This window comes from Tinamus guttatus, unplaced genomic scaffold (assembly GCF_059628265.1).
Source record: "Tinamus guttatus ecotype Peru unplaced genomic scaffold, ASM5962826v1 Tinamus_guttatus_pri_ptg000653l, whole genome shotgun sequence".
Taxonomy (NCBI): domain Eukaryota; kingdom Metazoa; phylum Chordata; class Aves; order Tinamiformes; family Tinamidae; genus Tinamus; species Tinamus guttatus.
Window position 1 is genome coordinate 653,706 of NW_028289187.1, and position 26,880 is coordinate 680,585.

The 26,880-nt window shown below is 38.2% G+C and overlaps 1 protein-coding gene across 1 annotated transcript in view; it reads right to left on the bottom strand.

Annotated features, from left to right (window-relative positions):
- NOL10 (nucleolar protein 10) overlaps nt 1-19,896 on the bottom strand; it is a 47,569-nt gene extending 27,673 nt beyond the window's left edge. The window contains exons 1-13 of the mRNA XM_088536238.1: nt 19,800-19,896; nt 18,648-18,693; nt 17,781-17,879; nt 17,002-17,079; nt 14,924-14,961; nt 11,768-11,904; nt 10,982-11,047; nt 9,478-9,538; nt 8,909-8,994; nt 8,485-8,563; nt 7,167-7,316; nt 4,856-4,922; nt 324-376 (exon numbers count right to left, since the gene is read on the bottom strand). Of these exons, the coding sequence (XP_088392364.1) occupies nt 324-376; nt 4,856-4,922; nt 7,167-7,316; nt 8,485-8,563; nt 8,909-8,994; nt 9,478-9,538; nt 10,982-11,047; nt 11,768-11,904; nt 14,924-14,961; nt 17,002-17,079; nt 17,781-17,879; nt 18,648-18,693; nt 19,800-19,865 (1,026 nt within the window). The 5' untranslated portion in view covers nt 19,866-19,896. The remainder of the gene's footprint in view (nt 1-323; nt 377-4,855; nt 4,923-7,166; nt 7,317-8,484; nt 8,564-8,908; nt 8,995-9,477; nt 9,539-10,981; nt 11,048-11,767; nt 11,905-14,923; nt 14,962-17,001; nt 17,080-17,780; nt 17,880-18,647; nt 18,694-19,799) is intronic.
- Nucleotides 19,897-26,880: the final 6,984 nt, after the last annotated feature.

The window sequence follows — 26,880 nt, forward strand, 5'->3', positions numbered from 1 at the left end:
TTAATCACTCTTTTTTGCTCAACTAATCAAAAAGCAGCATTTTTTTTTCTTTCAAAGCTCCACACTTCCTATTGCCACTAGCCAGTTTTGGAACTGGTAACAAAAGGCAAGATTAAACATTGCTTTTAATAACATTATATAAATAAATTATGGGTTGTTTTATCTTCTTTATCACAAGAAATCAGAGAATGTAAATGTGAAATTACAGAAATCGTTTTCCAACATGAAAATTTTAACAGCACCAAACCATTGACAATATTAAAACAGCGATACATTTGCTTATCAGTATTGAGAATTATGCAAAGTTAATTTGTATTACTTACTGGCATATAATAGATATTCATTTTAGGGGCTTCATTGGCAGTCATTAGCATTCCTAAAAAGAGATTTCCAAAGTAAAAATATTGGTCATAAGAGGACAACTTTACTTTTTTTTTTTTAATACATATATTTGAGGCATTTAATTCTGATGTAGTAGATTCATACGTTCATTGCAAATGAATTTCAAAAGACAAGCTAAGCTTACAGTATCTTTTAAGAAAAGCAGAGAAAATGGAAAATTTACTGCTGTCAAAAATAAGAAATAGGTGAAAGGGCCCTCTAATAAGTTGCTGCTTCATACGCTAAGAAAAGAAAGGTATGATGGCAGTCAATGAAGCTTTTTTGTTATATACTTATACCTTTTGTTCTGTAACTTAACAGCTGGTCATTTTGCTTAAAGCAACCTTTAATTCTGACAACTGCAGACTACTGGTTTTCATAACAAATTTAAATAAATAGATTATCCTGTATGACTATTTAGAACAAATCCAGGTTGAATTGCTCTTAAAACCCCGGACATAAACAAGGGTACATGTATTAGTACAGATGTATTAAAATCATATGTATTAATAACATAAGGGTGATTTTTTTTGCTTTGTTTTGTTTTTAAATACACACACATACATTCTACACAAAGTCATCAATTATACCAAGTTTACATCTTTCTAGATATTTCATTTTGGGAAACCAAGGATATCCTTCCAACATAAAATGAGACACAGGATTTTGTGGCTTCAAATATAATATTAACAGTGATATTAATAAACTGGGGCAAATATAAAACTTGAAATACCTATTATTACAGAAATAAGATATTCTAGGTAATGACTGAAAATAATCTGAATATAAAAACTACTGTAGAAATAATGAATTCATGGAAAATATGGATATGGATCATAGGATAAGTTCAAAGTGAGATTTAGTCTGTTTCTTCCTACATGAGAGCACAGTAAGGACATTTGGCTGGCATATACTTTATGCTTGTCTCAATTTTGACTTTTCCGTGTAGCTGAACATCATGTATGACAAGAAGATGGAGCATAGAAAAGAAGAAGAAAAGAAGCAATCAAGTTAGATAACTTTCTGATTAAAAGTACTGTAACTTATGCTGCTGAGACTATGAATAATGGGGTCAATTACCACACACCCAGAGGGTAGAAATATAATTTACACCCAACTAGAAGAACGCAATTAACTTGGGTGGGGTAATCCTTCCTACCTAATCCTTTTATTAAAAATATACAATGCAGCTGGACTCTCAGTGTTGGGAATAAAAAAGGGGGGCTTTCTTTCCTGGCAAAGCAAGAAATTTGTGAAAGCTTAGTCAGCAAACTAAGGCTAAAATACAAATCCATAAAGGTTTACAGGCAGGAGTTTAAGGAAAAAAGGCAAGAATTTACAGCATATGTTTCATGAATTGAGCGCCCTTAATGCCTCAGTATGTTCACCACCACCACAGGAGAAAAGGCATTTCTCTATTTACTGAATAAAAAACACTAGAGATAAAATATTGGAAATTAATTCTGCAGGTGCTTCCAAGATGGTCATGAAAGAAAGCCTTATCTTTCAGAGTCTTCCACCTATTACTAACGGCAAACAGTCTACTTCGATCACTTGCAAGATACTTCAGAAAGAAATAAATGAGAAATAAATGAGAACTCTTATCTTCCAGGGAAGAGATTTTAATAGGACCATATTAGGAAAGTAGTATGCAATGTGGCATTACCACTTTAAGGGGACAACTATGGAGCAGTATTAAATAAGTGAAATAGCTTTAAAGAAAGGAAAATTTTTCTTTTAAATAATTTTACAATCATTGAAACAGAAGCACAAATTTCCACTCATTGCTGCTAAAATGCTGTTGAGTTTCATTTATATTATAGAACTTAGCTGGAGTTGAGTCAATGTTACTCAATAATGGCAAAACTTCTCTCCCTCAACCCTATTCTGTGCACGTGTAATTAAGAAGAGAGAGACCCATAATTACTTTAAGAGTTGCAATAAACCTGGTCATCATTGGTCATCATGTAGTTTGGTTATTGACGCACAAGGTTTGTTTCCTATGAAAGATAGTAGCTCTGAAGCTAGTTGGTAAAACTGTTTATTAAAAAATAAATCCCTTAGACTTAAGAATAAGTTTTTCACATTAAACTGATCCACAATTTACCATAAATATTTCACAATATTTTATGTTTCAGTGTAGCTTCTGTTTTCTATTCTGTTATTGTTTTATAATTTGGACAATGCAGCATTGAAGTATTTAATTACAATACATGCAAATGACTTTTTCTGTAGAAAAGAGCTGGAATTAATATGAAGTAGCAGCTATCTTTTGTCATTTTAGAATGAAATTAGAATATTACAACCCTTACAGCAAAATTATAAATATAAAATGAAAAAGTAAAATATCTACTTGCACTAAAAAACATTCTCCTAAAAGTATTCTAAATGTGAATTCAAGGCCTTCTTGTTCATGACATTTCTGAAATTATTTTCTTCAGGTTTAAAACAAAATATATGTTTTTAAATAAAAGTCTAAACTTTGACCACATCAACAACAACAACAACAAAACACGAGCATCTTGTCCTATGCAAGGATGAAGAGCAAACACTATGTTTAAGTGAAGTATAGCCATGCTATTAGGGTAATGGATTTGAGAGCAGTAGTTTTGCATGAAGCATTAAGAGTACAGCCTGGGCAAGAATCTCTTGGGATTTGCATCCAGGAGCTCAGGGACCAAAGAGAGCATGTTAATAACAGCAGCAGTGCTCAGGTGATTCTGTATTTCCCATTTCCCACAACTGGAAATTGGTATTACTGAAAAATAGTTCCTGATTTTCGGGAATTTAATTATTCAAATTTGGAATGAAGATAAAGCAATGCTAGCCATCTTACATTTTTGTCACTGACAAACAACTTAGCTGCTTTTCACTCCTCTTCACAGTCCCCTAATTATCAACACTGCAGGGATATTAATCCACTCCCTGGCTCTCTTTTGGATCAAATCAGTCAGCTCCTCGGAGATGAAACCTGGATGAGGTTCTAAGGACAATTCACTCTAATGACCTCCCCCTGGAGCTATGGAAGAGACAAGACCAGGTCTGGCTACCTCAGTTACCTACTACTGCAGAGTCCAGGTTGTTATCACAGCTATTCTCAAATACTCGCAAATTGCTCATGAACGAAGCACAACCAGGACACGCAATATGTACCCTGAGCCTCATGCCACAGAGTCCATATTCTGCCCGACTTTGACTTACTGCTTATTATTGGTTATTTCTGTCACTCTGAACCGGGAAAAATTCAAATACAGAGGACATCAATAAAGAGGTATTTATGTCTTTTTGAAGGCTCAGTTAACCTGGCCCAACTGCTAAGCTGTCTAACACCACTCTGTTTCAGGGGGCTTAACCCTGAGCACTGTGGAAATGATCTAATATTTTTTTTTTCAGAGAGATCTTAGAGACCCTTGAGGTTTTGCACGAGCCCAGGAATGCCCACCCTCTCAGCAGTGCACAGTATTTAAATACTCATCTTGCAGGAAATAAAGGACACATTCTTAACTGAATTTGGCAGAAAAGACAAGATAAGTTGTAACTTGTTAGAAATCGCAAACTTACTTATCTACAGTCTAGATTTTCAGCGGCTAGTACAACCCAAAGCCTAAGTCACTGTCTTCAGAATTACTTCTATCTAAAATTAAGAGAAGTGCAGAGTTTGCAACATAGCCATTCTCAGGATCAAGAATTTTGTCACGTGCCATTCTAGAGAATTTTCACCTTTTATAGTACTGCTTTCTATAGGGGAATTTGGCGACATATACTAGTTAACAACTAAGCAACTAAAGGCAAGGGGGGAAGTTAAAGCCTGTTATATCTCAGGTACAACCAAAGCAAACGCGTACGTATAAGCACCATTTGGCAAAATGTTTTTTCTCAGAAAGTAAGATCCAGAAACTTTAGTTAAAATGACTCTGTTTTGATTTTTAAACATACCCTTACAAGACTGAGTAAATTTGAACACAGAGTAAACATGGAAATCTGTGCACTTATAAATCAAAAATTTAATATACTGGAAATGTTATAAAAACTTAGAAATTTAAAATTTTAAACAGAGTATTAAATCCTAAGTAGGGCACAAGAAGTTCTGTATCTAAAATCAAGAAACTCAAATATTTGTAAACACTTGTAGAATTTTGTAACCTTGTCAAAGATGTTTTTACTAGCTCTAGAAAGCAAGCTATGATTCATTTGGGACTGAGATCATAAAAAGGTCCAAAATCATATTCTTATTAAAGGCTTAAGGCAAAAGTTGTTGATCATTCAGCTGACAGCACAGTAGCTTTTAACTACAAAAGAGATTTAACACAGATGCAGAGGAAACAGTGACACTAACTGAGAAGCAACCATTTTGTCCTCGATCTAACATAAGGAAGAAAGTAGACCTAATCTGTATCACCTGAACAAGAAAAAAAAGATTATATCTTTGGGTAACATCAGCTTTCACTTTTGCACTTCATATTATCTAATATACCTGAATTTGGATAAAGACAGACATCATTGATATCATGTTCTGGCTCCATTGAAGTAAATATCTTCCCCTGAAATTGAAGGAAGAAAATATATTACAAAGAATTCAAACAATATAATTACATGCAGTACAACTAAATGTTAAAAGTGGCCTTATAGAAACTAAGAAATATGGAACAAAGACAGATGAACATAGGGAATTCAACATTGTATTTTGTCACTGATCAGGTCTCTTACAAGGAGGTGTAGCCTGCACATTCCTGAAGACACAGCAATGCACAGCGAGACCTGCACTTGCTCTGCCCCAACTCTGCACTGAAAGCACAAATGGCAGATCTGCTCTCCTCAGCTTTTATCAACTGCAACAAACAGCTGCTGCATCATTTTGTAGGAGCATGATAAAGTCCTGGCTCACTGGGGTACAGACTTTGTTTTGTCCAAGGCTGAACGGTTTTAAATTGTTTCATTTTTAGTAAGCATGCTAGCCGAAATGATAGTTTGGCACTGGAATTTGATTCTGCAGGTTGCTTCCTCCAATCAGCTCATGTCTACATAAAAATTAGGTACAGCACACTGTTTTATCTGCAGTTTATAAACTCAATATCTCAACATTATAGAGGCCTGAATAAATACACTGATCTGTATCTAACTCAGAACAGAATTGTAGTTGTAACAGCACTTAAAAAAAGGTAAAAGCAGGAAACAACATTCCCAAAAAAAAAAAAAAAAAAAAAAAAAAGAATTGGAACAGAGTCTGAAAAACCCAGACAAAATACAGGTGCTCTTATATGCCAACACATAAGACAGGCAGTAAAAGAAGAGTCTCCAAGAACTGGGCCACAGATCCTGAAGCGTGAGCATACATGTCTACACAGCTCTAAATGAGGGACAGGAACAGAGTCAATTTTGATCCTGTTCCTCTTTTTTCTTCCCCTGCAGCAATCCCACCTACCTTTCTGGGCCCTTCCTTCCCCTCCCAGTTGGATGTTGCCACCCCACCCACCTCTGGTCTCTCCCCGATGATTAATAGGAGTCTCCCCCCACGCCGGCCTTAGCAGACAAAGCGCCTCCTCGCGCTCCCCACCCCAAGGCACGTCCCAGCACGGGGCTATTCTGCTATCAAAGCCAGATGCTCTCCGCCCCAGTCTGCCTCTGCAGTTGGGTCCCGGCCAGAGATAGTCAGGAACCAACATCTGGCAGAGGTGGAGCCAGCTGGAATACACGCCAGGAAACCATCCAAAGCTATCTGTGCCTCCCGGCAGCAAAAAAACCTCCCTTTCCCCACTGCAGAGGCCACCTGACAAACCTTACAGCTTTTAATTCTCTCAGAGAGGAATATATGTACCTAAGGAAAATGGAGAGAGGCCACTGCAGATGTTTTAAATAATAGCCAATAATTTATTTGCCTTTTCAGACAATGGAAAGTAACTGCAGAGGAGCTTACAAAAAAACAGAAATCACACAAGAAAATAAAAGAGGCTATTGAAAGTTCATGAAGAAGCACAACAATATAAAATAGCTGCTTGAAATGTTAGAGAAAAACCTTTAAATTACTTTAACTGCTCTTCATATACTTAATTACAAACCTAGAAAAGCAAAGATACAGGATAAAGCATGTTCTTTAGAAGGAATACAATGACTAAAGACAGCCCCTTAGACCAAACCAAATTATAGTAGTATTGCCATGGATCTATGGGTTAGCATATTTTGTGCAAGATGCGCTGGTGAAAAGAAAAAAATAGCACCATATCACAAAAAGAAGCCTCGTAGAGAGTTCAACTTCATGTATAGGGGCAGAGGACATTTTCTGATACAATATAATCCATTATTACAAAGTAATACGCATTGCGATCTTGATGTAGGATTGGATTGCTCTTCTGTGGAAACAAGCAGTATCTGATTATAATAGTTTACAAACTAACTAATCTACCTTTGAAGTTATCCCTTTTTTTGAGTAGGAAATTGGATTGAAAAATCAGAAATGGATGTGTTCAAGCACACAATGAGAAATGCACAAACCACAGCAATGGCTAAGATAGTGCTTTTTATTTTTAAATTCTCTTAAACTCTTCTGCTGAAAGAACCATCTTAGATGCTTAACAAATCATTAAAGAAACAAGACAGTGTACCTGGCAGACTGTTGGGGACCTTTTCAGATGTTGGTTTGTTTAGTCAGACAAGACAAAATACTATGAAAATTAGAGCACATTAAAACAAATCCTGTACTGAATTTAAGCTTTTCTATTTAACTTAAAACTGCACGGGAAAAGAAAAATGAAAATACAAGACACAAATGCAACAACAAAAACACTTACTGTATCTTTGTTCCACATTTTTATGATTCGAGAATCTGCAGAGATAATTAAATCTAACTGATGTTGAAACTGAATTGACTTAATAGGCAGCCCATACTGGTGATCTTTGATTATTAATGGATTACTGGACCTGAGATCATACAATAAAACCTAGAAGGACAAAACACAGATTATACTTAAAATCAAGAGGAGGTCACCTAAAACAATTCTCCTCTAACAATTTCAACAAAACTGTGATTTTTTACTTAAAACACATAACAAGTTTTATATAACAGAAATAATTTTAAGAACTGAAGAATGCTTATTAAACCAGCCCAGTTTACAATTTATTTTAACCAGCAACATGCTTCAGTCTAGAAAAATAAAGAGCAAACTTAAGACTCGACCATCTTTCTAAAATCTTTTTAATTTGTACTAAAAAAAAAAGAGCTGTTTTCAAGGCTCTTTGTATCTCTTAATTAACAATTTTCAGATTCTTGTACTATTCTTGCAAGATTTAATTTTTTAGAGGCCTTTCTAGATTCAGTGAATATCCTCTCACTCAGTCATTCAGTAAAAAAAAAAAAAAAAAAAAAAAAAAAAAAAAAGGTGGTGGGGTTTTTTTGATTATTAAGAAAATGACCATGTCTGCACTCTTCTCTCAAAATCTGCATTTTTCTCTCAAAATTACCTACAATACCCGAGGAATACCTTAAATCTTTCACACACAAAGTGTAAACACTAATAATTTGGAGAAAGATTTTTTTAAACAAAAAATATATTCTCTAATAAAACTGGTCTTGCATGCACACTAAGACCATCACAGCTAAAACTCCTAAGTCTGCACCTGCTCCTGAACAAGCTGCAGTTTTCTAACCTTCATGAAAGACCCAAGAGGGGAAAAAAATCTTTGTACTCCACTTTGTAAACGGATTGGTAAAAATGAATAAATGAATAGAAATAATCCCCTCCTATGCCCAGAAGAAGAAAATAAAAATCACTTCTGCAAGATAAGAGAGAGCAGTTATGCAGGTTTGAGATGGTACTGACAGAGCCACAAAAAGGAATAACCTCCTCACATACTTAACTCCTAAGTTAAAACTGCAGAATTTGAAACTGTATCGTGTGATTCTGTGATGACTTCAAGCTGCAGCCTACAGCATTCTGAACCATAAGAGCATTTGATCAGTTTAACCTGGACTTTAAAAATGACTACTACTACTCTATACCCTTATTTTTATTATTTTACATTCACATCACAGTAAGCGTACTCAAAGCATGAGCTGACAATAGCAAAATAGCACCTCCTAAGGTTTACTGCACATGACGTTAAAGCTACCTGCCCAGTAGATGTTCCGACGGCCATATTCAAAGCCCCATTAAATTTCAGTGCTGAAATGGATGGTAAACCATCTATCCTGCAAAGCATAACAATTATTGTTAGATATTATTTCAATAAAAGTTGTAAATATTTAAGAAATTAAAAAACTAATTAATGCAAATTGACTTATTTTATATCGCTAAGAAGCACTTCTTCAAAAAAGCTGTATTATTCATATTTACAACTTGTAGTAGTATAAATAGTTGAAGATCAGCCATTTTTATTCACATCAATTACTAAGAGACAAAATCACAATGAATCCTTTATTCCCACTAGGAATGAGATTATTTGCAGACCATATTAATGCAAAATAGGATTTGTTTCTAAAGGCAAAACTTCTCAGAAGGGAAGAACACACTTTCTAAAGGTAATTTGTACTCACTCTGTGTCTGCTGTCACACTGCTTAAAGCACAATCCAACACCCCAACTCGATTTCTAGTTCTAGGGTCCCAGCATTCCACCTTGCCCTAAACGGTGCAGAAAATATATTCTGAGCTTATATAAAAAACATTTCTAGTATTCTGAAAATGTTTTAATTATGAATAATTTCACATATAATCATATTTCATAGGTTGACATGGGTTGTTTTAATAATGACATACAATTTCTACAGATTTTTTTTAAAAACTGTTATCTGAAAGTAAACTCTTAAAACTAATTTCCCGATATTAATATCGTGTAAACGCTAGCTAATTTCTACCATGTTTAAGGCAAGACAATCTTATTTTCTCTCTCTTCTGAAAAATCTTAAGCATCACAGCAACCAATATAGCTCAGAAATTTTAACTACATTACACTCTAAAAACGGATTTCTTGTTTAATGGTTCAATAGCTAACAGGTTAAATGAGATTAATTAGCTACATGTCATGACTTCTTATCTTTTTCAAACTGATATAAAAGAAAAGTGAATATTATTGCCCTTTTATAAAAAATAAATGCAAACATTTACCTCAGCTGTCCCTGCAGCAAACAAGAAGTGTGTAGGATTTATGTCACAGACATTATTCTCACTAAAACACAAAAAGGAGCGTGCTTAATGACCTCAGATTAACTTGACACATGAATAACTAGAAAGATTTTGGTAACCATGAACACTACTGCTTAGCCTGAAGAAACAAATGAGCACCTAATAGCAGCTTCCCAGTACCTAAGATAAGCATACCAGGAAGTTGGAGCCAAGCTCAGAAGACAATCAGAGAGAGTGCACAAAACCTGAAACAGAGGGGGCTCTGACTGGATGTAAAGATAACATTTTTCACCAGGAGGATAATTAAACACTGGAGTAGGTTGCTCGGAAAGGTGGTGGAATCCTTGGAGCTCTCAAGACCCAACTGGACAAAGCCCTGGGCAACCTCATCTGAATTAGCACTGATCATGCTTTGAGCAGAAGAAAGGACTAGCGACCTCCGGGGCTTCCTTCTAACCTGAAGGACTCTCTGACCATACCCACCACCCCTACAATCAAGGCTTGCCACATTTCTCTCCTCCACTGTATACTCAATTTCATCAAAAGGTCTTCCAGATTCCATATCCTCCAAAGCTTACAGAAATCCCCATGTTATGAGCATATTCTGAGCAACACCCTCTCTGAAGTACCCGGTTCTCAACAGGGCACCTCAGGAGCTTCATATATCCCCAACAGCTCTTTCAGAGCACAGATATTTATTTTTGTGAAGCCTTGGCTGCTCTTTACATCCCAGATACCTACCCATCCCAAAGCCAACTTCTGCCATTCAAAGTCCTCCACCTCTAGTTCTACAACACCTTTCATTCTCCTGCCTTACAGCCTTCTCATATCTTCAAGTCTCATCTCTGATTCAGATTTCCCACAGGAACCACAACTCCTCCACTTCTGGCTTATCCCCTTTGTTCTGCTGCTGCTCCAGTTGTGTCTGCCTACACATTGCTACTAAGCTATCTTACCCACTGAGCATTTGCTATCGCCCACCTACTGACCACTTTAGCCAGGCAAGTCTGTCCTCCTGACACACAAAAGCAGCTCAGCAGCTGCTCTGATTGATATTTCAAACAAATTAAGACACAAGTTGATGATATAAAGACCTATTCTGACTATTTCAAGAGCAGAAGGACAACAGCACATCTGGGAAAGTTCATCCCTGTGGTAGACCTATATATGATGATTAAATTGAGGATTAATCTAATGTGATTAATGGTAAAGTTTTAATGGAACGTTCTCAAGATCAAGTTATGCGATGCAAAGTCTAATATTAAGCAATTCTAAAATTGCTTAATATATAAAACTCTATTAAAATATTTTTTTAAAAAAAAGAAAAGAATGACAGAACATGAAATAGAACTCAGCATATGTTCCTTTTTGACCTCTACCTTGCAATGTACTCGGCAACATTCAGATACAATGCAGAGCGTGAGCCTGGCAGGAGCTTGGCTCCACCTGGTGGGTGGAAAAGTCATCATGCACTAAAAGCACTTACGAAGCATCAGTCTGCAAGGAGTTCAGAAACCTTCCTTGTTCCAGGTTTAGTCTGTATACTTCAGAACTACAAAGTAAAAAAAAGAATCTAAGATTACTAATTCCTCTTGCACATGCTGAAAAATATTGTTATGAGTTAGTGGAAGTCATGAGAACTGTTGTCAAGAGCTTAAATTAACTAAATATAGAATTTATGAGATAAATCCACCTTTCAAAAAAGCGTATGTTCACTAAAACAAATGTGACATTATAATGACATATCAATTAGTCTTTTCCAGGTAAAAGATGCATTAATTCCCTTCTTAAGATTTTTAAAATTTGCTCTGATTTCCCTTACACCTCGAATCACAACTTGTTTGACACTTTAAAGACCCTGTTCTACTTTTACTATGTCTTCAAAAATTCAGTTCATCATTGCATGTGATTGTACTCAGTAAACTAAATTTGAACAGTACTGAAACACCAGCCAAGAAAGAAAACTCATCTTTTCTTATTTAGATGTTCAGCATTTTTTAAAGTAAAATGAATTGCAATTTTGATAACAAGCTTCCAAATACATGATACACCTGGTTAAAGAATCACAGCCTTAAATGATAAAACAAACTGCATTAATCTCTTATTTCCCACATTTTCTACTCTTCACAAACAGTGTCCACTATGAATGTGGAAGTTATACCATTTTTTCCAATAAAAAGTATTCTCAACTTTTTCATTATTTTTATGTTCACTTTACTACTGGAAAACATTCCTAACAAAAGTGAAACAAATAAATCCATTTGATCAATACCTTGCTGCTACAAAATACAGGTCACATGATGGATAGTGGTAAGAAAAATCTCTACCAAATTTTGGTATTCTTGTTCTGTAGTAGTGACCATGCTGTGAATGAAACTCCACAAATCTGTCACACTGCAAGAAGACAATCTGAAAATAAAGTAGAAGGGATAGAATATACATAAGACAACAGCAGTGTTTCATCAACTTCTGTTGTAACACAAACTCCAGTGATTTTTCAAACTTGCACAGGGTTACTGCAGTCCATCTCAATTCTGTCATTTTTAGTAGGAACGATTTACAAGTGCTTTGTCATTTCCACTAGCCACGACAAAGCACTTTATAAATACTAAATCAACGTTTAAAGTTTATGCGATATCTTGAAACTAACTCTGCAACCAAAGGCAGTAGCTGTTAGCCTGGCCCAGAATCACACACAGAGGATGCAAATAATATGGGCAGCCACAGAAAACTCTCGCCTCTGAGCCTCATCTTTATTTAGCTTAGGACAGAACAGGTGCTAGTTCAATTTAGAATACATATAATCCATGTGCCTTCATACACCTGGTGCAGAGTTAAGATTTTTTTTTTAATCTCAACTGCTGGATTATATTTTTAGCAATGCAAATAATGATAAGAATTCCAAGAAAAAGCAAATACCACTGTGGTTTTAATTCTTTCACCTTTGCGCATAAACCTATATATTTTTCCTCTATGGGACATGAAAGAAGTACTAATTGTATTATCACTTCATAAAAAATTATCACCAAATCTCCCCTTAGTTAAATCTTTTCTATTATCAGAATTATATTCTATTATTATAACTCTATAATTCTACTATTAACTGATAGGCCCTCTTAAGATCCAAAACAAAGTGGAATATTTTCTTTCAGAAGGGTAACGAGCGTTTTACACAAGAACACAAATGCAGCTACCCAGGTAATGTTAAACACCACCATTCCTGAACACACTCAGCACTCTGAGGATGGCTGAACACTGGGACAGGCTGTTTGGATAAGCTGCAGAGTCTCTCTCCTCAGAGATACTGAAAACCTAACTAGTCCTGGGCAGCCAGCCCTGGGCAACCAACACTGCTGCTCTCCAGATACTGCTTCCAGCCACAAGTGTTCTGTGACCTTGGGTTGTATACGAAAAACACAATCAAGTGTGCCTAGTGTGCCTAACACCTTCATCCTTTTTACTGGAGGTCTAAAACAAGCAAAGCTTTTTACTTACTTCCTTAAAGCAATGTTCAGATTGAATATTTCCTCTATTGTATCTACTAAGTCACGACAAAGGAAAAACTTCTGCAGCTTTATGCAGTACAGAAGCTAAATAAACTCAAGAGAGCATAAAATTAAGTCATATTTAAATAACAATATAAAATCTGCTATCAAATTAATAGTAAGCCATCAAAAAACTGTTACCAGGAGGAGAAAAGACTCAGTGAGAATGATGCACTTCTCATTTTCAATGAGAAATGTGCATACTCATTTTTCTCTTGCTCTCTTCGCATTCTACAGGATTGGAATTAAAGATGTTTTCTTCTATTATCCTCAGATACAGTTCAACGGAACTCATATTTGTTTTTCCTTCTTACTATATTAATTGTGGTCACTAGAGCAAACTATAACGTTTGCGTAGCAAAAGCAAAAAGATTTGTGCTGTGTGGCAAAAGTCACTAGGTGGAAACCCATGCATTTTTCAGAAGGCTGAGGAGAAAGAGACTTTAGTCTTTTTGCAGTCTGAAACTAGGAAAGTTCAGAAGTGCAACTGGGATTGTAGATGGCAATTTGAATATGAGCCAGCAATATGTTCCCGTAAATAAGCATAAATAACATCATAGAAATACTGATTGGAAAAGTAGGTTAAGTGCATCAAGTGTAAGTTCTCAAACATTGTCCCTTTTTAATCATGTTTAAGACATCAATAAAACAACTACCTGAAAACAGTTTTCTTTCTAACTATTTGGTTCACTTTTGGAAAATAAAATTGAAAATAAGGTCATGTTAACTTGCCAAACCAGGGCGCCAGCCTGGAACGCAGTACCAATTTTAGCTCAAGACATGCACAAGACTTGCTAGCAACCCATCAGAAACAGATCTGTGAACATATGTTTCTCACCCACATAGCTGTTTGGTCTTTACAACAGGGAAATATTATCCCATGGAAAGCAGACAGGTTGGAGACAACTATAATGCATCACCAGTGCAGCCTTCTACTTGAAATCACACACATGCTTAGAAACCTCAAGGGGGAATTTTGAAAAGGCTAGACCTAGAAAACTGGATCATAATGTCTCTAATGACTTGGAAGTATTTGTTAACACAAACCCACAGCAGAAATGCAAGGATCTCATCTCAGAAGAATAAGTAAACATTTGACTGAAATATTTCTGATAATTTTCCCAATGAAATCAGAAATATTACTTAAATAATTTTCATATTCTATTAGCACATAATACCCCGATTAATCAACAAACGAGAGTTTACAGAAAGAGGTTATATATATATATATATATATATATATATATATATATTAACACCAACTGTTGCAGCTGGAGAAAACAGAGGAGCTTTAAAGCACAGAAACTTTTCTTCAGGTCCTCAGCAAAATTGTAAGAGGTATCAGCACCAGACTTGAAGAAAAGCTCATGGACCTAAGAACTCAACTGTTTTCTCTAGTTACAGCAACTCAAAAAACAAAAGATACTTCTCTCCACTATTTTTGCCTCATTCATATGCTTAGATCATGTTGACTACAACCACCCTGCCAGGTCAGGCTATTTACTTAGTTGTAGCTATCCCACCTTTCAAATATGGTGCATCTGAGCTACTGTCACAAGTTACTGTGATTATACATTATCATAAAAAAGAATGGTTAGTTCTGCTTTTTACATTATTATTTTCTTCACAGAACAGAACATTATTTGAACATTTTCTCTATTACAGACAAAAGACATGAAAGGCGGTAAGGCAAATTATAGTACAAAGAGGCAAAGAAAACAGACAACATTTTGAAGGGATAAAAATGTTTACCCCTCCTTTTTTTTTTATTATTTTGCTGTTCCAAAAGTTGTGATTGACTGCCTAAACCATATATGAAAATGCATTTTAATATACACATTAAACACATTTTCTCATTTATACATTCAGAACATTAAACATACCTTTGAGTAATCATCTGATAAAATCTCAAATGTAACCACTAGAGGAGAGAGCAAGAAGGTTTTAAGTCAGCTAAGCGAGCAAACTTATTTGCAAACATTGGCATAAATCCTGAAAACATTTACATTTATGTTAACCTTTAGTCATGTAAGTATTCCCCACAGGTGTCAATGTATCATGCAGGCATTGCGATAAAAATCTTTAATTATATAACTTCATTTGCAAAACAGTAAGTACTTTTATAAAACTTCAGAAACATATGAAGCATCTTGTAATCTTTTTATCATTTTTGTACATTTGACGTTTTCCTCAACATGATGCTCAGCCACCTATTTATTGGCTCAAGGAAGGTCCAATCCAATAGTGTCTTCAGTTTGTGTGTGGTCCATGAATCTTTGATAATGCACAAATGGTAATTAAAAGAGTTCATATACGCTGACTTTCTAAGGTGTCAGCACTTCCACAGAAAAAAAGTTTTAAGGAGCCAATAATTATGATTGGAAAGTTATTATCTATACTGATTGGAATGCATTGAACTTCAGCTAGCTTAAATGATCTGGGGCAGGTAGTAGCTGCTTCAGCTAAACTGCCTGCATTTAAATGAGCTACCTTATTTGAAGTTACATGAAGTGACTCTATGCTAATTTCAAAGTAAACATAACTCCACAGTCTAGTGAGATGGCAGCTCTAAAAAAAAGTAACTGTCAGTTCAAAGGTATCAGCAAGCATCCACTAGTCCAATGATTTTTAGTCTTTTAAAATCAGGTCTCACTCCTGCCACCTCTTCTTTTTCCCAGACACTATCAACCCTTATCCCTACGCCTCCTCTCCTCTTAATTACTTGTCCCTTCACTACATGATTATTTGTAGTGCTCAGGCATAACGTAAGAAAACATCACTACACTTTCCTCCTTTTTCCATAACCTAATTCAGTCGTTTTCAGTTTTTGTTTTTATTCTACAGTTTTGCACACATAGCAGCTAGAGCACAGCTTCATTTTTTTATAGTGACTTAAGACTTCTGCCACTCTCTACTCATCCCTCACTGTTTTGCTCCTAAAAATGAAAACCTTCCCCAAATCTACGCCTCCTAAACACAGAGCAGCTCACTCACTGGCTCCTTGTCATCCTCAAGCTCCTACAGTTTTCCTCAATCCAAAATAATAGCAAATAAGATGTAGTCAGGGCCTTGTCCATGCTACCACCTAGCTCTAACATATCCTTGCTATTACAGAAGGAATTTATATATATATAGATGATGTCTCTCTGATGTCTAAAGTGTAATAAGAAAATGAACTACTTTTACTTCTTATAACTCAAGGTGATGAAAGAGGTAGATATATCTCATATAAATAGTACTATTTGACGAAAAATATGACTGCAGTTTTATAATAAAAGGAGATATTGCTGGGATCTGTACTATAATTATCTGTCCAACAAAGAGAAGTTGTGGAGTCTCCTTCTCTGGAGATCTTCAAAACCTGCTTGAACACAGTCCTGTGCCATGTGCTGTAGGTGACCCTGTATGTGCAGGGGGGTTGGACTAGATGACCTCTAGAGGTCCCTTCCAACCTTAAGCATTCTATTTTATTTATATATATATATATATATGACACACACACACATATATATATGTATGTATATCAGAGAATTCTCTTGCTCCTGTAACTCATCGAGTGAGCATGGGCTTCAACAGGAAAACAATGAGAATTCACTGAAGAAATGATAGTCCAACCACCGCACTGCATTCCTCTACCTTAGGACTTTGCAGAAGGAAAAGGGAGAGCTTGCTGCTTCCTAGACATCACACACATGCACTGTTCTTCAGAGCTGTGGTCTTTAGCCACATTCACTCTCCAAATGCCACACCTACCGGCTCCAAGTGAACACTGCCTTCCTCCTTTGGCTCCAAGGGAAGAAATAACAGCAGCAGGAAAAAAAACGTGATATCTTGCTCTAGATTCCTGTGTTGTTCCCCACCTCCCCAACACATTGTGACCTCCTCAGCAGAGGGAGGGGAACATGTTTTAGTTGAGACAGAATTTTATAGGAAAGGTAGCGAGCAGTCTGCTTGTACTAACCTTCGGAATCTAAGCACCTTTCAAATTTCTGGGATAACTGGTAGGTATCAAAACAGCGGATCCTTGGCTTGTAAGTTCCTGAAAGAAAAAAAAAATCCCTAATAAAAAATAAAACAAAGAGATAGCACCAAAGTATGTTTTTTGGCTAGTTTTACAAATTTTTACAAATATAGACTTTACTATATTTCAACCACAAGAACTCTGACCTTAGAAAACAACAGAATCACCAAAATGCCTGTGTCTGGGAAAACAAGCCTCTCTAACTAGCCTTGAAGATTCTTCGTTTTCATGCCTGAAAGCTCTCTCCCTAGACATAGGTCCTCTTCTTACTCTTCCTGATTACTGGATGCATTGTTTAAAATTTATTAAGTAAGTTTGAAAGTTTAAGTCTTCTCATACCAACAAATCCTACTAAAAAGTATTCAGGTCTGTAGCCTGCTTCAGTAGTGATGAAATGTAGTATTATCTGCTGACCTTTAAAACAATACATAAATAACAATGCTCAGAAGTTATACATATATACATATCCACACACAAAAAAAAGAAAATAATAAGGAATTTAGTTTTTAACTGTGTCCTGTTTCTAAACACAAATGCTGCAGCACAGTGTCATAACATCAAGACCCTGGCTCTATCATATCGTAACAGCGAACTCAAACTTTAAGCAATGCTCCATTTAAAAAACAAGCTCTATCAAATCTACCTTAAACAGGTCTTCTGTGATCAAGATTTTCCAGAACTTCCGGCCTTTTCTACAGAGAGATGTTTAGTTAACTCACCAACTGCCATAATATACTGTCCATCTCTTGACACCTTAATCTTTGTGCTAATTGTGGGCATCTCAAAGTCTTGAATAAGTTCAATTCTTCTACGAATATCTATAAAAAAAAAAGTTGCTTTTAAAGACAGTATTTTATCAATCAAAAAGTGTAAGGATTTCTTATACAGTACTTTGAATTAACTGAAAAGAAAGTTAGTCTTGATCTTCTCTACAGGAAATTAAGATACACTATACACAGATTAACCCAGTCTGTTAACCCTGAGAAGTTGGCTACCTCTATGCAGAATTTGTCTATTCAGAGGTAGCAAATACATAACATGTTACTATATACTTTATTAGCAAACATATATCACACATTTTGTAGAACTGAGAGGTTGTATATTATACCTCATCATCCTGTTACCTCTTTATAAGTGTTATAGATGGACAAGTATTTCTATATCACATTTCTTATGACACTTAAATGGACATCCTTCATTCTGTAAAAGAAGCTTAGACTAAAATGGTGATGTTCTTGTACTGCTCTAAACACAGCAGAATACACACAGAGGAATCTGTAGTTGGGCTTAACCATAAAACATACATAAAATGTACCCACTATGATTTTGTTCAATCTCCAATCCCAATACTTAATGCCTAGAAGTTAAAATTATATTGGTAATATTCTATTTATATTAAGTTATACAGGCAATTAAAGTATGGTCTCCTAAGCTTAATTCTTTGTAGCTATCAAAATATGATAGATATGACTAAACTTCTTTTAAAAGAAGTTTGCAATTTTTTGTAAGGTTTGTAAATTTCTGGACTTTCATGTTGTGTACAGGTAAACACATATTATTAAGGACTACAAAACAGGACAACGCACCGACATCTTTCTTCTGTAAAGCTCTTTTCTTCCTGTCAGAGAGCCACTGAAAGAAATAAAGGACAGTTATCATCAGTATTAAGTTTATTATACATAAACAAACCAGACAACTGCTTTAAGCTCATCAAATTTAAAAGTATAAGAAATTCAGGATCTGTCGGGCACCTTGTTTTTTTTTCTCTTCATTAGTTACATTAAAAATCCATTAGTAAGTTTATCAATTTTACATTTTAAAACAATGCCTACATTTTAAATTGTTGGCTGCCTGCAGAGTATCATAACCACCATATTGCTAGAGATATATGCAAAATATATATACAGAGGTATATGCAAAAAGTATTCCTAACTTTTTGTAACTGTTTTAGTCATATGTAGTTATATATACAAAGTTATGCATAACATATATGACATACGGTATATAATATATATCTATTATATAGTTATATATAACAAATATGTAACACATATAACTATATAACGTACAAATATAAGTTATATATAACACATATATATAATAAAAAGTCAGCCAGGAACAGCTTTGTAAGCCACTCCATATAGCATCAGCTCAAATGATTAGCAGCAAGTTATAGCAAACTAGCCAGCAAATCAACCACAACCTCGCTGGCCAACAAATGCAGAAGCCCCTGGTGTCAGGCTGGGCTGTGCATCCCTGGTCAAAACCCCAGCAGTTACGAACCTACAGCGATCTGGGCAAGGAAAGAACCCCCGTTCTTTCCCCGAAAGAGTAACGTGTTGTTAGCAGCGCCCCGGCTGCCCCAAACCTCTGCTGCAGGGACACGTGCAGGCGAGCGGCGCGGCCCAGGCCCCGCAGCCGGGCAGGGAGCAACGGGCGCGACACGGCGGCTGCTCCCGGCCGGCAGGGCGCCTTCCCGGCCGGCTCCCGCGCCTCCCTCCCGGGCCGATTCCCGCGGCCCCTTCCCGCGCGGACTGTCCCGGCTCCCTCCCGGGCCGATTCCCGCGGCCCCTTCCCGAGCGGACTGTCCCGGCTCCCTCCTGGGCCGATTCCCGCGGCCCCTTCCCGCGCGGACTGTCCCGCCTCCCTCCCGGGCCGATTCCCGCGGCCCCTTCCCGTCGGATTCTCCCGGCGCCCTCCCGCGGGAAGGAGCCGCGGCCGCGCTGCCTCCCGCTCACCTCGGGGAGGCTCCTGCCGGCGCTGAGGCTGTAGATCTTGACCTCGTTGAGGCTGGAGACCTGCATGGCGGCCCCGCACGCCCCTTCCTGCCGCCCGGGAAGCGGAAGGCGGGAGGCGAGGCCGCTCGGCGGCCGCTTCCGGGCTGGAGGCAGCTGCGGGGCGGCCGCGCTTCGGTTGTGCCCCTGGATGCGGGAAAACCGCCTGTTTTGGGGACGTGCGAGAACACCCAGGCAGCGCAGCGGGTCTGTGTGTACGGGGAAGGGTGGCTGGACGGCGGCTGTGCCCTCTGTGGACCTCGTCTCTGCTGGATAAAACCCCTTTTTATAACATTAAAACATAGACGTGGTTTTCTATCCACCAGGTTCTGTCCTTTCAAACAGTCCCAAGTCATCAAGGCGGGTGTTGCTTTTACAAACTGTCACGTTGGGTATTTATGAAAATCAGTGAGTAGAGGATTTGGCATAGGTTAGGCACAGGTTTATTGCTTTGCATCACCATTTAAGCAATGCAAAAATCAGAATGCTTTAGTTTTAACTTACAAGGATGACAACAGTACCAACAAAAACATTAACTGAGTTGTATACGTCCTAGAGAAGCAGTGAGTAGCACAGTGAGTAGTGAGAATGGATTTCCCATTTCCACAACATGCAACTCTGGCATAAGATGCAAACAGGAACTGTTTAAAATAAATCTTACATCAGTATAGTGTTTCACAAATGACGTGTTTCAGTAAAAGCTCCTACCAATATTACTCAATATCACAGAATCAGAGAATGCTCACAGAATGCTTAGGGTTGAAAGGGTCCTTTACGGATCACCTAGTCCAACCCCCCTGCTCCAGCAGGGAATATCACGACTAGAAAAAACTCATATTTTTTATTAGATTGTCTTATAGTTTGGGATTCCTGCGGTATTGAACTCGCCTAGATATGTCTAACTGAGTGCTAGATACCTAAGCACCTGTTCAAAGGTAAAAGGCATAATTCACTTAAATAGATACAGGTTGGCTAGTGGCATTTGAGATGCCCTGTGGTATCCAGGACACCTAGATAGGGCTGACATCAAACCTATGCAAAACCCATTCCTTTCTGGAGCATGAGCTGGGGGCCAGCTAGGATGTGCAAGGACATCTCAAATGGCACTAGAAGCTCAGGCAGCTGAATCTCATCCCTAGCAAGTAAGGGCAGTTAATGAAGCCTGGGCAATGTAGCTTATTAGCCACTAGATGTCTGCTCTGGGTAGAACTGAATCTTTGGTTAGGTTCCACTGTCTAACCGCCTAGACCATCCCCAGTTATTAGACATTTAAAGCTCAATTTGCTTGCCCAGATATAGGAGCCTCATGCCATTTGTAGTGCCCCAAGATATGCAGGACTTCTCTATGGGGTTGGTTGGTGTGGCACAAGATCTGTGGAAGACCATCACCCTTCTGCAGCAGCAGCTGAAGGTGGGATGCTCCTCAAGAGGCATTAGGCAGGGTCAGGAGGATTAAAGCTGTAGAGAACTTCCGAAATTCCCAGAGGTAGAGTCACTGGGAATTCTGACCTGTTGGGGAGCTATGTGACTTTCTTTGCATGAGCTTGCCCCAAAAATTCTTGTTCCTCTTGTTCGTCCTCCAGACCCATTTCAATGAGCACACTGCAAAAGAAGAGGGAAAGAGTTCAGAGGTTCTTGCTAGACCGCAGGAAGCAACATTTTCGTTCAGGTTGCTTGAAATTGAAATATCTTGTTCTTTTTGCCAAATTCACTTCTCAGGCAAAGATGATAAATCTAAGCCTTGTCATTCTCACATATAAGAAATTTTTAAGAAAAAAGATAGGCTGACATGCAAACTATTGAAGTTTCAGATCAGATAACTTGAGACACTAGATCTGCCTGTTCCACTTACTCCTGCAGGTGAGTTCAAAAATCAGTACCTGATGCACTATCTTTCTGCTTGAATGATGGACCAGCTTCAGCTATACTATGATTCTTAGTGGCATGTAGTAACCAAATGCTTTCAGATTTTCCATTGGAATTAATATAGATGAACAGTTAAGTATAATAATTATGAACAGGTGTGATATAAAATACTTTCAATTAAGATCAGATTATTTTGTATACTTTTATTTTGTATAAGGATTTACTGCATGCATTACCTTGTGAAGTGCATAATGGGGTGCTGTGAAACTATGTAGTGACAAGCAAACTGAAAATAAACAGGCTGCCCAGAGAGGTCGTGGAGTCTCCTTCTCTGGAGATCTTCCAAACCCACCTGGATGCCACCCTGTGCCATGTGCTCTAGGTGTCCCTGCTGGAGCAGGGGGATTGGACTAGATGATCTCTAGAGGTCCCTTCCGACCTCAGCCATCCTGTGATTCTGTGAGTTTTCATGACAACAGATGCACACAATGTCCTTTCAGGATAGTGCCATTTTGAATTTCTACCTTTTCTAGACATATTTCTACACAGATTTCTCAGTCTGTTGCTGTGCTGCACATCTGTGGAAGTCTTAAGTATTGTGCAGATGTTTGTTTACTGTCTAAAATCATATGGTTGTTTCCCTTCAGAAGACAACAGGCCATCAATTACTTCTTTTAAAAATTAATTAGGAAATTTGATGAAGAATTAATAAGATATAACATTAATTTTGTTGGGACATTACAAAATAGGCATTTGATTTTTTCCTATCAATAGTCTGATTATCATAGCCATAATACGTCCTGTATACATACTGGGAAGCATTTATTATTGTGGCAGTGTTATCACAGGCTTAATCCATACAAAGTTTGCTTTTTGGTAAGTATTTGGAAACTATTTCATATTGCACTTGGATATGCAATCATGACCCTCTTTTTTTTTGCAATGAAAATGCCCAGTGATGCAATGATGTCATTGCATAAACATTTTTTTCTTATTTTTCTTCATTTAATGTTTATTGTTGACAGTAAATGAAATTGCAAGATAAATGTAATATAGGTTTCCAACTAGACTCCAAACATTGGCAGGATTTCAATATCTTATAAATGTAAATCAATGTATAAAATCCTTATGGCTACTTCGGGGTGTGTTACTGTCTCTGCATGAAGGATTTATGGATCCCATCCTTTTGTGCTCACAGTTGTACTCCTTTTGTTGATATCATGGTTTCCACTTGTTAGGAGAGCAAGGCTCTGATATTTATAAAAGACAGGGATTATACTACTCAGTAAGTGGCTCCAAAATAGTCCCTGCCTACCTACAAATTCCTACAAGCCTTTACAAAAACACAACTATTCTAAATTATTATTAACACTTTCATTTCTTTGAGGGACAGTGACAATTATTTTGTCACATTTTGTCTTCATTTATGCACGAAACCTGCCATAACACATTTCAGTTTGTTCAAAATACCCAGCCTTGCGTTGGCATCTCACCCAAACCGGGGCCCCGTCACTCCATGCAGGCAGGGAGGAGTCTTGGGCTCCCTCCTGCAGCCGGCTGGTCTGACTCAGCCTTGGTCTTCTGAGGAGCCTTTTGCCAATGGTGATTGCTGTGAATACCCATCTCCTTTTCTACTGTGGTATGCTTCTGCTACAATATCATATATGATTGATTACTTGTCCATGTCGTATTTCAAACCATCCGTATGTTACGATTTTGGCCTCAGAACCCACACATTATATGCTTCAAAACTAATTATTTGCTTTCTCAAAACTGGACAGATACTTTGAAATCATTTGGACTTCAAATGTCAGATACAATGTCAGAAGTAAACACCTTGTTTATTTCCTTTAATTGCTCAAAATGAAAATGTACATTTCCAAAACCAATCAGCCTTGCAGCTCATGTCTGAACAGTGCCAGAGTGCAGACCTGATGCCCTAAGGAGTGTTGACATAGTGTAACTTCCTATACTGTCAGTTTCAAGCACTGATTAGGAACATAAAATTTTGCTAAGGACAAGTTGTCAAGTGTATTTACATTGAAATTATGTTTCACATTCAGTGTACAAAAGTAAATATATGTAATTCATTGGGAAGCTCCTCCTATTTTTGCACAATATGAGAGAGTGAATAACCAATGTTTCTTAACAATGTTTCTTAATCTTATTTAAGATATAGATAGACATCTAAGGAACTATAATAGTTAAAGAAATAGTTTACACACTAATCTTACATCTCAACAGTACACAGAAAATATTACACCATATATGTACTTAAGTAGTACTGTATTTTATTTCACTGAGATATTGCAGACTGCATTTTAAAATATATTACTTCTGTAATAATAAAACACAAGACCTTTTTTTTAATTATTATTATTCTTTTTAATCAGAAAAAAAAATACACATTACTGGGGGACTAAAAAGGTAATGCTGTAATAGATGTATAAATTGTTTTACAGAGAACTATAGCTTTGTGGTTGCTGTTTTACAACCAAATGCTTAAAACAAAAGCATTCCCATTGATATCAATGTCATAAGTGTCTAGGTAAGCTGCTTTCATGATCTGTTATGAGAATTTTGCCTTAGGGGGTGTTTCAAGTAGGATATTACAGTGCTCTTAGTGACTGCTGGAGACCAAGGTTTGCCTATCAGTGTGACATGTGAAGAAATAGTTAGAAAGTGAGAAGCGAAACCACAGTTAGAAATGTGGGTTGCACTGATGGATCAAAATGAACAGAAAAGCACATGACGATCACAAGGGAATTAGAGAGGCTGGAGATCACAAGGCTGCGCACAGAACCAGGGGATCACACAGGAGCCGCACGACTCATTCCTCCTTCATCCACTGCTGCTTCGTCCACACTGAAATAAATGGAGAAAAAAAATAAAAAATCACAATGGAAATATGTCATAAGAAAAAACATTCTAGAGGATGTTGGTTAGGCAAGAATATCATTGGTTCCTGATCATTTGCTATTAAAATGATAAATTAAGTAGCATAGTGACTTGCAAGTAACCAATGCTAATGATTCCATGTAGAAAAGTAAGAATCATAAAAATAACATTGCTCTAACAAAAATGTTTAGGAATAAAACAGCATATATTGTGGAATCCAAGAATCTGGATCTAAAAGCCCTTCATCTTGGGTATCTCCTTATTCCCTCTGCTCTCCATGCACACAGAAGCATCCCCAACAGCTAGAATCAACACAGCAAATAGTGTTGCTCATCTGTTAACACCAGTGTCAACAGACACAATTTAAAAGTAAGAACCTTATGAGAATGTAGCATTTCTAAAATTACTCATGAAAAAAACCCTACTACTTATGATTGCGTCAAGGATCCAATGAAACTGTGAACTCGGAAGAACTGCTTTATCTAGACAATGAGATTTTTGTACCTCTCAGACCAACAGCCTCTGAGTAGAAATATATGATGTATATTATTTAACATCAGGTAATTCTATTTTCACTATTATTGATAAAATGCATGGAGAAACAAAACATGCAGTTCAAGATTCAGTTCTGTACCCCTCACACAGACATTTATCACTACGATGGGTTTCCTGCCTCGTCTCTGGAAAGTCCTTGGCTGTGCCCCAGAGGACACCACGATTCAAAGAACCAAAGAACCAGACTAATCCCAGTTATGAACTCTTACTGTTCGAATAGTTTAGAAAGGAGAAAGAATAAACCAAAACTAACTCCAGCAGTGATTATGTGGACTAATAAAAACCTCTCTTTCTCTGGAGAGCTCTCAGTGGAGATTCACTCCCTCATTTAATTATATATATATATATATATATATTTTGGTATGACTAAGAAAGATTAAAGAGAAAAAGTGAGTCCATTTTTTTTTCTTTATTTCATCTAATCTAAAGATTCTTATAACAGACCCTAAAACCTGAACTTCCCACCACTCCTCCCCAGTGCTGAGAAATGCCTGGACTCCACAGGCATCTGTCTCTAAGGATCCCAAGGTGTCTACCTCGCAGAGGTGCTAGCCCTGCCTACCCTCAACTGTGCAGGCAGCTTTAGGCAACTTGAGACAAACTGGAGGCTTTAGTAAGGAATAACCCCCCGCAAAATATCCTGCCCAAGAAGAAACCACCACAGGGAGGAAACCTTGCAGATTTCTGCAGTGTGTGAGTCAAAGAAAACACCTGGGGAAGTGGAAGAAACAAAAGTTTTCCCCCAAATTTCAGAATCGCCAAAGGCAGGCAGCTTTTAAAGAAAACGCGATGAAAGGGTAAGTCATTCTCGCGAGCCAGAGCTGAAGGAGAGCACGCAGGGCACGGGCACGGGCCGCAGCGCCGCCGCCGCCTCACGCGCCCGCCTCCCCGTGGCGCGGCCTCCTGCCCGGCCGCGCGGGGGCGCTTGGCCCGGCCTCGCACCGAGCACGTCCCGGAGCGCCCGCCCCGCCGCGGCGGGAGCCGCCTGCGCCGCCGCCACAGACCGGCAGCAGCGGCCACGACCGCCTCGGCTCGGCTCGGCTCGGCTCGGCTCGGCTCCGTTCTATTGGGCTCGGCTCCGTTCTATTGGGCTCGGGAGCAGCCCCTCGCCCAGGTAAGGCAGCGCGGAGGGTGCCGGCCGTGTCCTCCGCTCCGCCGCACAGCCCGGGCTCCGGCGCTGCCCACCCGCCTGCCCCTCCAGCGGCGCCCCAGCCCGGAGAGTGGCAGGGCCGGGCAGCGACGGGGCCGGTGTCAAAGCTGAGGAGCTTCTCCTGGGAGCGGGAGAGCCCCGCGAGCGTCTCCGGGGGAAGAAGGGCAGAGCTGCCCTCGGTGTCCTGCCCGTCCGCTCGGTGCTCACCGGCCAGGGTGTCCCCGTGGGGTTTGACCGCACTTCTTTGTGTGCACTGTGTTTCGCTGGTACTCTCTTTGCATCATGGCTTGCCTTTCTCCAAATTGGAAAGAAAACCACCGAGGAAGGTGATACTGCGCCTTGCCCGTGGCGTCTCTTGCAGCCTGAAAGTTCACGAGAGGTCTCGTTATGTTTTCTTTCCACCTTTTGCCTACAGGTGCCCAAAGGTGTGAAGAGATAATTTTATTCAAGTAGAATTCCTTAATCACATCTGGATGGTTTAGTGAAGTCTCCAAACTCCACAAACTCAACAGTGGAGACTTTTACTGATAACGAGTTTTACTGTATGGTGCAAATGAGAACAGGGTGGGAGGGAAA